This window comes from Cyprinus carpio, chromosome A9, assembly GCF_018340385.1.
Source record: "Cyprinus carpio isolate SPL01 chromosome A9, ASM1834038v1, whole genome shotgun sequence".
In the NCBI taxonomy this organism is placed as follows: domain Eukaryota; kingdom Metazoa; phylum Chordata; class Actinopteri; order Cypriniformes; family Cyprinidae; genus Cyprinus; species Cyprinus carpio.
Genome location: NC_056580.1, coordinates 2,078,578 through 2,093,503, shown reverse-complemented (window position 1 = coordinate 2,093,503; position 14,926 = coordinate 2,078,578). Strand labels below are relative to the sequence as shown.

Here is a 14,926-nt window from a genome sequence, read left to right as displayed (position 1 = left end):
AAAATGTATTTGCTTGTAACTGATTCTCAGTTCCACTGTGATGTTGTCTTAAAATCTGTTTTATTTATTTATTTATTTTTATATAATTAGACATCTGTCCGGATTTGGGGTTTGGTTCTCAGGAACCCTTTATCAACAGGACATCTCATGGGTCACACTAACCAGAAAGCTGGTAGGAGAGCTTCATATTGAAACAATTATAAAAGAATCCTGTGCCACCAAAAACAGAAACTAATCAGGGATTTTGCCTGAAATTTACTCCGGACGCAGATTTGGAATCCCTTTACAGTTTAGAATTAGATCCTGTTGAAAGGACGGATGAGGCCATAAACCTAATTGTGTCTGTTTGAAGCAGTTTGTCAGCTCATGTCTGTATCTGAAGCACACACACACACACACACACACACACACACTGAGTGGGCCTGAACTGGTGTGGTGCACTAAATCAGGGCAACATAGCAGGTGTTTGACTCTCATTCTTGATGATCCTCTTCTCTGGAAAGTGCTCTAACTCGTCATCTCACGTGCAGCTTTATTTGAGTTGCTTCTAAACAGAAAATTGCTGCGGTTTCATCCCGACACGGTGAGCAGTCGGACTGTGCTGTATAATTATTAAGGTACTGGCCACATGGAGAGTAAGATACTGTTCAGTGATGTTAATATTTCATTTAAAAGACACCATCGTGTTTCTGTTCTCCTTTAATTAAAACCACTCTTGAAAATGGTTCTAAATAGTTCCAGATTTGTTGTATGAATAACAGCCTTTTGGCTCTAAACAGTTTTTTTTTTTTTTTTTTTTTTTAGATTCTATAATAAAACAGGAGCCTAGTGCAAGGGGATAAAATAAATTCAGCCTAGAAAACATAATTCTTTAGTTAACTATCAATAACAAGTAATTTGGAAGAGAACTTTCCTTTTTACCATTTTATTAATATACCATTTTGCGTCAATTCTGATGTCTTTACTTTAGATCTGGAGATCTAATTCATGAATGTATTATTACGATGCTACAAATCATATTAATTAATCAATAGCCTAATAATAATAATAAAAATGTCATTGCGTTATTATAAACGGTTGATAATATGAGCGCAAATCGTTTGAATAGCCTTATCGAATATATTGAAGCTTTAGTCTTGTTTGGTCTTGTTTATTCCATATAACACTTTATGTGTATCTCATAAATTCAGATCAAGACGATAAACACGTGTAACTTGTCCAGTGCGTTCTGGATGATAATAATTATCGGCTGTAATACTGTCATTATTTTCGCTACTGATGAAGGATCCCCGAGGTAGATTGCAAATGTCATATGAAATCCAAATTGCTTTAGATTGGACAATTTTTAGGATGGTGGATATCTAACAGGTCTTTGTCAAACGCGGTCCTCAGTCCATATCATCTGGGCATCGTGTTGTGCCCAGTGACATTTTTGTCCAGCATTCTGGAGGTCTTCTTACTCGAGGTCTTTCTGATTTCACTGTATTTGATTATGACGGAATGTAAGTGAACACATGTGGTGATTATGACCATTTGGAGGAAGACTGGGGGAAAGAAAACCGCAGAGAAAGAGAGATAGAAATGAGAGGAGGATGTTGAGGTGTGATCCGTGTTCAACTGGGAGTCGCACACAGACGGTACCGTCTCATTCTCTTCTACTTCTTGTGAAAATTAACATTTTATTTCCCTCTTCACGTTTCTATTGCAATTTTAGTGATCTCGAAACCAGATGGGACTTCAGCTCGCATTATTATCGAATATCTCACTAAAACGTTTGATTGAATAGCTGTGTCGTTTTGCTTGTAAAGCTGCCATGAAACATGTTTCTGAAAAGGTTACACATGGAGAAAATGTTACTGTTTATATGTCGCTGTTTATATTTTACACCAGTATTATAATCTCGCAGTTATCAAAGTTATCCAAAATGCTGCTGCTTGTACTTTAAAAAGGTTTGCCAGATAAATGAGCAACATTATTTAACTAATAAAATCAGGATTTGGAGTGAGGCCCATGTTCAGTCCAAATCTAGTGGTCAAATGTATCTTAATTCCTTAGCAAAATAAGTAACAGCCTATTAATACGATTAGATTATTTTTATTTTAAACTTTGGTGGTTTTTAAATTTGCTTCCTTAACGTCGGGTACAGAGTTATTTATTATAGGCCCTGCAACCACGAATTTTTTTCTTAGGGGAAAAAAAAATAATTCTAAATTTTTTCAACGGTTCAGTAAGTAGATAAATATACTTTTGAGTTTATTCGATCTAAAGTGAAATTGTGTTTTATTGTTGTGATAATAGTTGGTAATAATGCAGTGTAAACTTATAAATGCAGGTAGTAAACGTGGGAGAAATATTTGTCACATGTCACATGTTCATATCTTAAAACTAAAATCTGCAGACTGCTTTTACAATAACCGTAAAATATAAATCAAAACACTGCAACGTCAACCAAGCTCAGATCTGAAAGGAATTCACCAAATAACAGGAGCTGTGTATCAACACCGACCTGTTTCTCTGATCCTCAAGCGCAACAACGCAACCCACGCGCGCGCGCCAGTGATGCGTATCTACACGACACTGCAAGTATTAAATACACAGCTAATTATGCGTATGAAAATTAAACAACAGTGTTATGCTAATTTAGCTGGTTTCAGCTGTGTCTTCGAGCACTTGAGACTAGCATTTTAACCAAATGAATCATCAAAGTAATTCATCTTTGCCTGGAGACATTTATACATGTACTTGATCATATCTGTAAGGTGTTAAATGCTTTCAAAAAATTCAGGAGCATGCTAAATTTGATCGTCAAATTTGATCGACCTTTATTTTTTTATTTTATTTGATATAATTTTGTTTGTTGCTGTATCTTATTTATTTGTAAATTGTTCAATAAATCGATATAATAATAATAATAATGATAATAATAATAATAATAATAATAATAATAAAATAATAATAATGTCATGGCATGATTTTATGAAAACAAATTACTACTGAAAGACCATGTTTGTTCAGTTATATTAATGATTCATTTTAATATCCATTATTATTTCTGTGTTAATTAACAAAACCAAAATTCAAAACCAAATCTCAAATATTAAAATATTCTGATATTTTACATTGTGTGTGGTCAGTTCTGTGGTTCGGCAGGAAGTGTTTGAGCCCTCCACATGCGGCCTATGTGTCTCGGTCCATTCTCACATTTCTATATTAGCATTGCACAATAGAGTCACAGGTTGGTCTTGTTTCTTGAGTTTATCAGGTCCGTCGGACCCGACCCTCGGATTACCAATCCGCGTCGCTCTTGGAGGGAGTGGACCAATCAGAGAGCACCTTGGATAAATATTCATGATTCCCCGATTCAAACCTTTGAGCGAGTTTGTCTGGATCCACAGCATCGTACCTAGACTTTTCACAGAGACAAACTACATTTTCTTATGAATGGAAAGTGAAAAAATCAGTTGCGCTTAAATTGGGATCCATCCTTCACTCAGATCATAGAAGAAAACAAAAAAGCAGGGAGAGAGAGCGAGAGAGAGCGAGAGACATGACCATGTCTACAATACCAGAGAGTCTTAACAGCCCAGTCTCAGGAAAGAACGTGTTCATGGAATTTGGGCCACCAAGTCAGCAAATGTCGCCTTCATCTATGAGCCACGGACATTATTCAATGCACTGTTTACACTCCTCCGGACACCCGCAGCACGACAGCGCGTACAGCCCGGCTCCGTCCTTCCCCAGATCTCTGCCTTATCCATACGTCAACTCGGTCGGTAGCCATTCCTCCAGTCCGTACCTCAGCGCCGTGCAGACTTACCCAAACAACTCGGCTCTGGCGCAGACCAGACTGGAGGACCCAGGTAAGAAACTCTGCGTGCGTGTCTTTGGTCTTCGCTGGTCGTTGCATTTGTCGGCACACTGCGAGAATGTTGGACTGGAGTAGCCCAGATGTGCTGTTAATAGGCTTGGTAATTATTTATTGCGTAATGCTATAAACAATGTATGCAATTAAGGCTAATTATACCTAAAGTGCCGCCTGTAAAACTTGCGCACAGTGATGTGAGCCGCGCTGCATGAACAGTCGGTGAGACAGCTTCTTTTCTTTCTCCCTCCCAGCGCCGGAGTCAGAGAAAAACACCGTGGTGGAAGGAGGAGAGGTTCGTTTCAACGGGAAAGGCAAAAAGATCCGCAAACCCCGGACCATCTACTCCAGCCTCCAGCTGCAGGCTCTGAACAGGAGGTTCCAGCAAACTCAGTATCTGGCTCTGCCGGAGAGAGCCGAGCTCGCCGCGTCCCTGGGGCTCACGCAAACACAGGCATGTGCTCGGCTTTACGCGTTTTCAGTAAAGGAGTTAGATTTTATGAACGAGTCAACAAACGTGAAACCTGCCATATTTACGCGACGATTAATTCTTAAATGCTTGGTCTGTATCATCTTAGCGTGTTCTTTTTGAAATCTCTGTACAAACACGGGCCTGTAATCAAGGGTTGCATCTGTTTGGGGAAAATGCAAAAGTTCGTGAGGACGTTCCTTTATTTATAGAGAATTAAAATCATGGGTAAAACTATTCGAGATGTTGTCGCTCACTCTGACTTGCCTTGCCTTTATTTCTAGGTGAAGATCTGGTTTCAGAATAAACGCTCCAAGTTTAAGAAACTGATGAAGCAAGGCGGAGGAACAATAGACACGAACGCTTTGGCAAACGGGCGCGGACTGTCCACCGGATCTCCATCCCTAGCGCCCGTCTGGAACTCAACAGCCAGCGTCAAAACATCCACACCGACCTCGTATATTCCCAGTTACACCTCATGGTATCCCACAGCACACCAGGACACTATGCAGCAGCCGCAGCTCATGTGAACCAGGACTGCTGAAACAACCCCGCCCCTCTTTCCACCAGTGGCCCAGTTCAGGGGACCCGACACGAGGCTGGTCACTCTGCGGCCCTCCGCAGCCCAGACCAGATGTGATCCGGAGACACTCTCAGAAAGACACCTGCTGACACACTGGCCAGCGCGGACTGAACGAGGGTCGTCTGCACCGGAGAGGAAACAAGTCTCTTTTTGAATCGAAGGGAATCCTGGGAAAGTGGGTCAAATCAAAGCTGCTACTCTCCCCATTACCGTGACTTTTTTTTGTTGTGTATAAAAAAAAAAAAAAAAAATCATGAAACACAGTTTTTTACACAGTGCTGGTTTGCGGGCTGTGAGAGCGTCATGAACATGGCACCGAACTGCGCGTTTTCCAAAAGCTACGCGTCGGGCTCATATACAGCCGTTTCGCCGTGGCGCGGTGAACGTGTAAAAACTGGGATAAATCACACCGTGAGCAAGTATGAACCTCTCAAGATTTTCCCCATTTTAAAGGGAACAAAGAAATCTTTAAACAAAGTTATTTTGTACGTATGGCGTTTTGTGTTTATTTAAATATAACTTATTTAGACTTTTTTTTTTAATCTGTTTGTATGTTTTATTTAAAATAAATGTTCTTTAAATTATGATGTGAGGCTGTACTATAAAACAGAACCACTTCCCTCGGATTTGAACCCAATTTGTAAAGCAGAGAGTGTTTTTTGGATCCCTCAAAGAGGAGCGGAGTGCAGATAAACGCGTCTATCATCACCGTTAGATGGGAAGTGTTGACAGCTCTAATGTACAGAAATAGTCGTTTTCGTTGTGTGCTGAATAATTTGTGCAAAAGGATCTAAACATGATTGTGTTGATTCAAATTCATGTGTTTTTCCGTTTCACATTGAAAAATAGTTTTATAGCTTATGCCGGTCACATTAATTTATTGTTTTTGTTTCATGGAGTCTTGTATAATGTGTAAACTCGAACAGTAAAAATCTGCTTATGAAATAAGTAACAAAATGTCATCGCAACGTTTATTGCTTTGCCAAAAAATGAATGAAACTCAGGTAACTGATGACAACTGAATACAATGAACTAATGCAAAAATCAAACCTATTTTGTAAAATAAACAGGCCTATCTCAATATTTAGCCAACTTGTTTAAATATCCAAAGGATTTGTTGTCTACAGATAACGCGCTTTTCAAACATAACAAAAAAGCATTTTTTAAGTAATTGGATTAGGACATTCGAGCCCGTACAGATATTAAATTAGTGTAAACTTGTACAAAAATCGTCATATTTGTTTTCTTGCAGAATTGGGCCGTCTTGTGTCTTTTTATTTTATGACACCTCTAGCTCTTCATTGCAATTTGAACCACCCGATTAATCTTGTGGTGGTTTCTGTAACACAGTAATTCCTCCGACGATAAGGATACTTGTTTCTTTTCACATTGGTTTAGCGCAATAAGCTCTTTTCTGCTCTTGTGTGGTTGCTTTTGAAGGCCGTGTGTTAAGGGAATAATCGGACAGGTGCCGCTCATAGAGGGGCAGATGAAGAAAGACTGGGGCTAAGAGGGGGGCAACTGCAGATAGGTAAGGAATGACATGTTCAAAGGGTCTTTTGTTTGGGGCTGATGCTTTAACTGCGCATTTTAAGAAAATTCTGATGCAGATAGAGGCCGGCAAGCAACAATACGAATGATATTTCCTGTAATATCCAGTTGCCTATTATTTTGTTCTTTCGTTGATATAGGCCTATTCGATTAAACCCCTTTGCCTTGATATTGTAATTTGCTTGTTTATTATTTTTTTTTTTTTTTTTATTATTGAGTAAATAAAGAATGATAAAAATGTAGGGTCAAAATTAGATTTGAACAATTAGATTTGAATACATCAGCATTCTAAAATGTATACAAAGAGAAAGTGAGATATAAGAAATATCATGAATTCATTTGGCCTTGCATCTGCTGTTTGAGTATTGAGTTCTTACCATTGCAGTAGGTGCTGGGGGTGCAGCAATTATTGTGACAAATTTGGACACTCTTCATGTGTGGTCTTTAAAAATGGCCTGGTCAAAGCAGGAAATGGCCCCGCGCGCTCTGAACACAAGCTCAATGCTCCAGCAATTATTCATTATTAATACTTCATTAATAGTACTCCAGACGTATATATATATATATATATATATATATATATATATATATATATATATATATATATATAATGCAAGGCTGAATTTTCAGCATCATTACTCCAGGGGGAGAGAGAGAGAGAGAGAGAGAGAGAGAGAGAGAGAGAGATTATTATGTTATCGTTATTATTATGTTATCATCTTTACATTCTCTGTAGTGGTATCAGGTCATAACAATGTTTATTAATGCGTGTGTTTTTGAAGCTGTGTACATTTTACCGGTAGTAAATTGGACTCATCTGTTTATTTCTCTCTCGGGGATTTCCAGCTGTCTGGCTAATTTTCAGAATGCGGATAAACAACGTCTATTCCCTCGCTGAACGTTTGGTAAAGACTGGATAATAATGATATGAATCATTGCAATAACTTGTGTCGCAGATCTAAAAAGCGTCACAAAAAAGTATATTTCAAATGTCTTATCTTTTTTTTTTTCTAAAACTATTCCAAGCACAACTCTTGGGAAGGAATAAAGGAAGAAGCCGTGCTGTTCTGTCTCTTTCTCTGACATGCAGCTGTGGAGCAGAGAGGGTCAGCGTTATTTCTCTCTATTCTCCTCTTGATTACGCGCAGGGCCCATCAAACCAGACATAATTACAGTCATTCGCTCCTTACTTATTCTAATGCAGCTTCCCATCTACGGGATAATTATGAGCAATTTTTTTTTCGCACGTGGAATCTTTTGTTAACAAAAGAGATAGCGCACTGAAAGAAAATTTGCTGTGTGATGGGGGAAAAAGGGAAAAGGAAAAAAAGAGATTGAAATAGGTGCGCAGCGGTAGTTATAAGTAAGGCTGGCAAATTGCTTGCAGGTGTATACCGAGAGATTTGTCAATGGGAAGAGGGATCAAAATGAGCAAAAGCACAATGTCGGAGTGGTGAAATTATGGAACAAGGGCTGCTTAATTTTCGACTGGATTCTATAGACAAACTATCTCGCAATTTCAGACAGCTTTATTAATGAGGTAGACCACGTTGGTCTGATTCAAAGCAGCAAATGGTGCACTACATTTTGTTTTCTGCACATAACCGACTAAGATTTTCCAGCGAGCGGCACATAAATGAATCAGTCATAACCTATTCGCTTAGTGACAAGGTTTTTATTGTTAGTTTTTGAAGAATGCGATATTTATATAATGCTACACAGCACAATATCAAAATACGATTTTGCCCAGATGCAAAGCAAGCATTTCAAACCACTTCATTTCACTTATTAAAATACCTAATAATACGCTTAATAACGTACGCAAAACCTCCAAAAAAAATATAAAATGTGTGCAAAATGAATGCGCATCCTTCTTACCTTAATCTGCAATAAACGAGAACACAAAGTAAGGTGCCTGTCAGTCTTGAGAGAAGCAGAAGAATACGAAAAGAGCATCGAGCAGTCATGGCATAGCTTCGGCTCTTTGGTCCCCAAATCTGCCTCCTCTAGCTGGGCTCAGAGCTGACAGACGCTCTCCGTGCAGGAATGAAAAATCCTGCTTTATTTTCCCTCTTTATAGCTGATGGGGGAAAAAAATTGCTGATTATTAGCATAAATGTTTACTCCTCATTACGCTGATGACATTGTGCACTCGAGATCTTGGTAATCTTTGGGAAAATTATGAGTAATTTTTAAAAATTTAAAGCAGCAGTTACCATGCAATTCAGGATAATTTTGCGTAGGCTCCAAACGGATATAATTATCGCGGAGTCAAGATGTTATGCTAAAAACTATGCATTGATATTACCATTTATTATGTACATACAACTTTGACAATGTTGATGCTTGAAATAGCTGGAAATTGTCTTGCGCAAAAATTACAGTCCATATTAGGACATCTAAAATTGCGAAGAATTATATAGTAATTGCAGGCTTTCAGATCGGGGAGTCAGAATGCTCAACTGGAGCAATTGTGGATAAAATTACAGATCAGAGTATAAATTAGGGATGGGGTATGGCATTTTTCAAGATGTCTACAGGATTCCGGAAGTGTCTAAAACCACAGCATTGCTAATCTTTCAGAGAGAACGGCACGCAGAGCATGCGCTTGCAGACAGCTCCAATACAGTTTTACATTCGTTTGCATTTGCAAGGTGTGACACTTGCCCAAGTTGAACCACCTGAGTTGAGAGATCTAATTAATGTTAACACCGACTATGGCCATTTTTGCCAGTTACACCGAGACAGCAAAAATACATGCTGACAGAAACGGCGCAGAACCCGTTGGTGCATGTGGTTAAGCGTCTGGCTTGTTCTGCGTTTGGAATATGTGTTAACATGATCTGGTTTGGTCGGAGGGCTGGTGCGCCACACTTGATGTGATATTTCATTGTTCTGGATCGCGTTAAACCTTCCCAAGAGCTCGTCTCAAGGGACGCGCGGCGTGGGTAAACTGTTCTGCATTAACAGCGCGTTATTGAGGCCTTTACTGAAAGGCGCTCTAAAGGAAGCCGCGCGCTGTTGGTAAAACATGGCATTCCCGTTTCCTGTCGTGTTTACACTGTTGAACGGATAAAGTCTGGATCTTGTGGATCTCTGCGGGGCACATTTCAATTCGGGAGTAGTCTTAGCCCGGGGCGACACACCATAACATCTTGTAATGTGACAGACACTGACAGGATACATCCTCATTACATCCGTCTGCTTTATAGCTTTGAACCCTCAAACAAACAGATTCGTGTAACACGAAAAGCAACCCGTGTTACCATATTTACTTTTATTTTTCCAAAAATAACAACGGAAATTCCACGTGTAGCTAGGGCAAGCATTTAATTTTATATCTGAGAAGTAATCTAGCTGTGACACTTGTCATAGGCCTGCACTGTAAATAATAAATGCGTTCATGGTTATGTTATAATAACATTTAAAACAGCATCTTCGTTTTTCTGCTTGAGTGTTTTCTTTTTTAGTAATTTAATTCAATGTAAAAAAGAGAGAGAGAGTAAATATAATAATATCACTGTAGGCTGTTGCTCTGGCAACATATTGACTTTACTTAAAATTTTATTTGAGTAATAAAACATTTAAGATTTAGTGGGTTGTTTGTTTGTTTGTTTGAAGTGAGGCATTAAATGTACATGCATCATTGCAGTAAAAGCTTCAGCATGTCGCATTACTCAGATTCCCCAGAACGGAATTCTTGGCATTTTATTTTCTACTAAGTTTCTAAACAAATAAACAAGTTTCCCTTTGTTTTATGGCGTGGGAAATTAATGTAGGCTACACGGCAGCCGAGTCCCTGTTACAAAGGCCTTGTATTGTGCGTGGGGTAGTGGAAGTTGTGAGAAATGTTTCCATGTTGTTTAGCCCGGGGCGTTTGTTAGCCTGCCTTTTTGGCTGCGCTGACTTCATAAAACGTCTGGAGCGCAGAGCTCTGACTCCAGAGAGTCTGAACCCAGCAGAACGCCTTCATGCCGGGGCGTGTTTGCGCGCTCATTCCCTGCCCGAGGCTCTGTAGCGCGGCTCCCCGAGCCTTTGTCTATAAGTTTTATGTCTCCAAAAATGCAAGGAAAGTCAGAACAACTGCCTATATTGAATTAAAAAATATACCATTCTCCTGCTATTTTCGCAACCCGAAAAAAAGTTGCATAAACTCTCTCGATCCACTTATTACAGAGTAAGACACACCTGTCACGTTAGTCAACAAAAGGTAAATTTGTGAGTTTTGTGTGAAACATTTATAAGACTTTGCATCGCGTCTCCAGCCAGACTTATAAGGCTAGAGACTCAACTGGCGCCGAAGCAAAAAAGAAAGGCGTGGACAGATCTGCAAAAAAAAAAAAAAAAAAAAAAAAACAATGCCAACAATGACCTAAAGAGAGAGAGAGAAAAAAAACATTCATACGTTCGAAATCCCCAATGAATGGATACATATAAAATGCATTCACATGAAAGGTTTTATTTAAATAAGTCTGAATCATTATAGTGGCAGAAATATTCATTCGATTTTCAAAATAAATAACCAAAAACAAAGTACTCCGGAGAAAATACCCTTTTAAATGTGATAATGACTTTAGGACAATCAGTAGCTTGCGAGTGTTTTTCATTAGTGTTTTGTCCATATTATTTAAAACAGTGAGAACCCTATATGATATCCTATACGAATGACAACATTATTAAAAAGACGCGGCGGAACACACGCACAGAGACGGACACCAGATTTACAACTTACCTGACGCACTAAATATAAGACGAAAAAATAAAAATGAAAACAATCAAAGACAGGCGCATGAAACACATTTACTGTGGAAAGGGAGAGTTAAGTTATTTTCAAAAGGCACCGAACAGCTTCAGGTTGTGCTACATGTGCTCTTTAACCCTGCTGCAATATTCACTCCATCAGTGTCCACATGAGTTCTCTAGGATTTGGATAATAGTAGTTCACTGAACAACTGGTTTGAATCCATTGATGTATCACCCATAGAACAAAATAAATAAATACAAAAATAACTGTATATGTTTGATTCTTTAGTGTCTGCTTGTTGACGACATATGCGCAAAGCGCACTGGCGAAGATCAACGTGGCCAAGGTGAAGAGGTCTCACCATTCAGACTGGAAAACAGAGCTAAAAGTCATTTGATGCGAGTTCAAATAATGAATTCTCCGGGGTTTTTTTGTTTTTGTTTTTGAGTCTGTCGAGTCAAAATATGGTCCCGGCGCTGACAGTTGAGTTGTTGTGGTGATGTGGTGGCTGTAGATGGCTCGCAGAGTTCGTGGATGAGTACCAGGGGTAGTTTGTCAGAAATGAAGGGGCAGTCGTGTTCGGGGGGCTGCTGCTCTGGGACAAACTCGTGTTCACAGTGCTCATCCTCTGGCTGTGGGCGAAGTCCCAGGCCGCGCTGAGAGGAGGCGAATGGTGAGGTGGAGACTCACTGGAGGCCACATGCTGCTCGGGCGGGATCTCCCCACTTTTCCACAGCTTCTTGAACTTCGAACGACGATTCTGGAACCAGATTTTTACCTGAAACAAAACAAAACAAACAATATCAACAACAACTCAGTATGTCAAGCAGCATTATACACATAATGGAACAACACTGTAGTTACATAATCTAAATCATGTTTTACAAAAAAATTACAAATAAATAAATAACTACTAGTAATACAAAAATAAAGAAATAATAATTGTTTTTAATATTGCCCCTGTGTATAATAATTTCAAATTTTGTAACAGTTTTGTTCGCAATTTGCTTTGAAGATAGGAACTAGTCTATTCTTCATCGTCTTCTTCATTATTATTATTATTAGTGAATCCCAATTATTGTGTTAGACAAAATCATAATTAAAGCGCATTCGTTGGCAGGTAGTGTATTGCGTTGTAGAAAGCCGTACCTGTGTTTGCGTGAGGCCCAGAGAAGCGGCTAGCTCAGCTCTCTCCGGCAAGGCCAGGTACTGGGTCTTCTGAAACCTCCTCAGCAGGGCCGCCAGCTGGAAACTCGAGTAAATAGTGCGAGGTTTTCTGATTTTCTTTGGCTTTCCATTAACCATTCGAATCTCAGGTTCACTTTCCTCTTTTTCTGGGAGAGAAAACAAACAAAAGTAGTTGTAAATACGCCTGAAAGAACGGAATTGTCTCACGGAAACGAATCTTTTAATGCAAAGCAATAATAATAATAAACAAACAATATTTCAGGTTATATATATTTTATACTATTATTATAAATTACAATAACACGTGCAATTAAAAGAATCTCATCAAAAAAAAAAAAATGCATTGCAATAAACGTTGTTCTTTACTATTAAACACAACATTAGCATTTTAATATCAATGGTGACTACAAGTTAAGACGCAAAGTGAGCAAGAGAGAGATATTTACCAGCATCCGCAGGAGTTGGTGAGGAGCTGGGGCCGAACGTGCCGTAGGGGCCAAACGCGTTGCCGAAGCCCAGCTCATATGATTTGGTGTTGTACTGGACGCTGTTCATGCTGTTGTTCTGGTACTGGTAAGAGCTGATCTGGCCGTATGGAGAGCCTGCGCATTGCCCAGCCTGCTGGTTATTATTATAGTAGCTGCTGTCTGTAGCGGTGGAGACCGGAAGAGTCGGTGATTCCTGGGATTTGTGCAGACTGTGGTAACTGCTGGAGGTAATCTGGTTTGAATGCATATCTGTACTGAGGCTGTCAAAAACTCCAGTCATGTTTTTCAAAGCGCAAAAATACTTACATGGAAGTCCAACGATTGAGCGAACCCACAAAAGCTCTTCTAAAGCGCGCAACTAAATATTTCTGAGTTATGTTGCATTCCACTTTGGAGGGATTCAAACGCAGACGCGACGCAAAGCAGAACTGTGATTGTCTGTCAGCAGAGACGCGGGAGGACGGACATTTATCGCGCGTCACGGGGGAGGATGAACTCGTGCGCGTGAAGCAGCCAATGAATGCATGAATGACACTGCTCACACATGCATACTCATGAAAGTGTGCATCCTGCATGGTGAGGTTACAATACTCCGTGCTTCATGAAAACACACTTTATAGCTTTTTCTTTAATAATACTGACAAACATTTGTACACATAATGCTTGACGAATCATGACTATAGCGTGTTTAAATTAAAACCTTCATGTTCATACTTCATGTAGCTCATAGGTCTATATTCTGAAACCTAGGCTTCTTCTTTAAATTAGTATAACGTTTGTTGTTTTATTTTTAAACGTTTTATCAACATGCACAGTTGGCTGCGTTTAGGCTCCAGGAGCTTTTACAGATATAAGGCTATCTTTAACGCGCAAAGCCAGGAAATTGCTGTATGCCTTGGAAAGCAAATGCAATGGAAGTGCACATTGTGCAATGTTTCTTCTTAAAAGAAGAGAGATGACTTCAACCAAGCAATTAGACTTTTGACTTCAGGTTTGTTTAGGTCTTAACAACACTAAGGAACTGCTCTTTTCTGCATGGTATGTATGACATCATGACCTGCTGCGACACCTGTCGGTGAAAAAACAAATTTTTCTGTGTTTTTACTGCTGTTGTCCTGTTAAACCTCGAAAAATAAAGTATCTCATCATTTTACTCAAATGCTTTTGACACTGATTGAGAGTATCTGGTTAAATGAAGTGTCCAGCTAATGTAGAAAGTAGTAGAATAATATATCGACGGTGAAATAAAGGCAGTCCATTGTGTAACCTTTTATTATTAAATACTTTATTAATCCTTCACAGGAAATTATATTGTAACCGCAGCATCCACAATTCAGTCCTTGCACACAGACATATCTACCTAACTAACCACCTAAAAGGGAATCTAACATAAAAACATGTAATACATTAGAAGACATTAAAAAAAACATGTCTCTAGCTTATTGAAAACCCTCGAAGAGCATTCATGAGTAGAAATTAAATTATATTAATCAAATGTTTATTAATTAATACAACTTTAACAATTAAGTTACTGATTTATGTGGGTAACCAACCAAAAGCTGAAAACTGTATAAATCAGATGAAACATTGTTTATGTATAAGTGTTCGTGTAAATGTAATATTTAAATATATAAAAATATATTGAATTGTGCATGTTAAATACTTAATTCCAACTATAGGTCAAGTAGGCTAATAGCTACTAATACCTAATACATGCTATACTTTGAATCATATGCCATTAATTTTAAACGAGAAATTTATAGGCTAGACTATAGCACATTTCATACACACTGAATAATTATTGAAAGGGATTTTTGTTTAGCCTAAACATAAAAAAGGAGAATAATTAAAATAATAAGTAAATAATAATAACAAAAAAGTATAAATAAAATGACAAAGGAAAATCAAATAATGTGTCCAATAATGAGCAGAAAATGTTGTCTTAGGATCCTGCTTTTGCAAAGGCTAAACTCATCAATACAATTAGGCTACTTAGGTTACGTGCGTGGATTTCCTGCAAATCAAGCAACGTCAGAATGAC

At 38.7% G+C, this 14,926-nt stretch overlaps 2 protein-coding genes across 3 annotated transcripts; one reads left to right on the top strand and one right to left on the bottom strand.

Moving 5' to 3' along the window:
• The first annotated feature begins 1,250 nt into the window (after positions 1-1,250).
• On the top strand, positions 1,251-5,146 carry dlx1a (distal-less homeobox 1a). The gene is made up of 4 exons (XM_042763140.1): positions 1,251-1,637; positions 3,263-3,860; positions 4,117-4,316; positions 4,616-5,146. The coding sequence occupies exons 2-4, from the start codon at positions 3,548-3,550 to the stop codon at positions 4,859-4,861; spliced, it is 759 nt and encodes a 252-aa protein (XP_042619074.1). The 5' UTR covers positions 1,251-1,637; positions 3,263-3,547; the 3' UTR covers positions 4,862-5,146.
• Positions 5,147-10,889: 5,743 nt separating this feature from the next.
• Positions 10,890-13,475, bottom strand: dlx2a (distal-less homeobox 2a). Of its 2 annotated transcripts, XM_042763139.1 has the most exons (4): positions 13,192-13,475; positions 12,844-13,103; positions 12,359-12,543; positions 10,890-11,987 (listed from the first exon to the last, which is right to left on the bottom strand). In XM_042763139.1, exons 1-4 carry the CDS (start codon positions 13,458-13,460, stop codon positions 11,667-11,669), a joined length of 1,035 nt encoding a protein of 344 aa, XP_042619073.1. In that variant the 5' UTR covers positions 13,461-13,475; the 3' UTR covers positions 10,890-11,666. The 2 variants fall into 2 exon arrangements, with proteins under 2 accessions (XP_042619073.1, XP_018929979.2); XM_019074434.2 differs by having other exon boundaries at positions 10,894-11,987; positions 12,844-13,329.
• Positions 13,476-14,926: the final 1,451 nt, after the last annotated feature.

Bases quoted from the DNA above. Each gene is read 5' to 3' on its own strand.
- dlx1a (XM_042763140.1), top strand. From the start codon at position 3,548: ATGACCATGTCTACAATACCAGAGAGTCTTAACAGCCCAGTCTCAGGA. The intron at 3,861-4,116 runs GTAAGAAACTCT...TCTCCCTCCCAG, and splicing joins GACCAGACTGGAGGACCCAG to CGCCGGAGTCAGAGAAAAAC. The intron at 4,317-4,615 runs GCATGTGCTCGG...CTTTATTTCTAG, and splicing joins TGGGGCTCACGCAAACACAG to GTGAAGATCTGGTTTCAGAA.
- dlx2a (XM_042763139.1), bottom strand. From the start codon at position 13,460: ATGCAGGATGCACACTTTCATGAGTATGCATGTGTGAGCAGTGTCATT. The intron at 13,104-13,191 runs GTAAGTATTTTT...TACCTCCAGCAG, and splicing joins CTCAATCGTTGGACTTCCAT to TTACCACAGTCTGCACAAAT. The intron at 12,544-12,843 runs GTAAATATCTCT...TTTCTCTCCCAG, and splicing joins ACCAACTCCTGCGGATGCTG to AAAAAGAGGAAAGTGAACCT.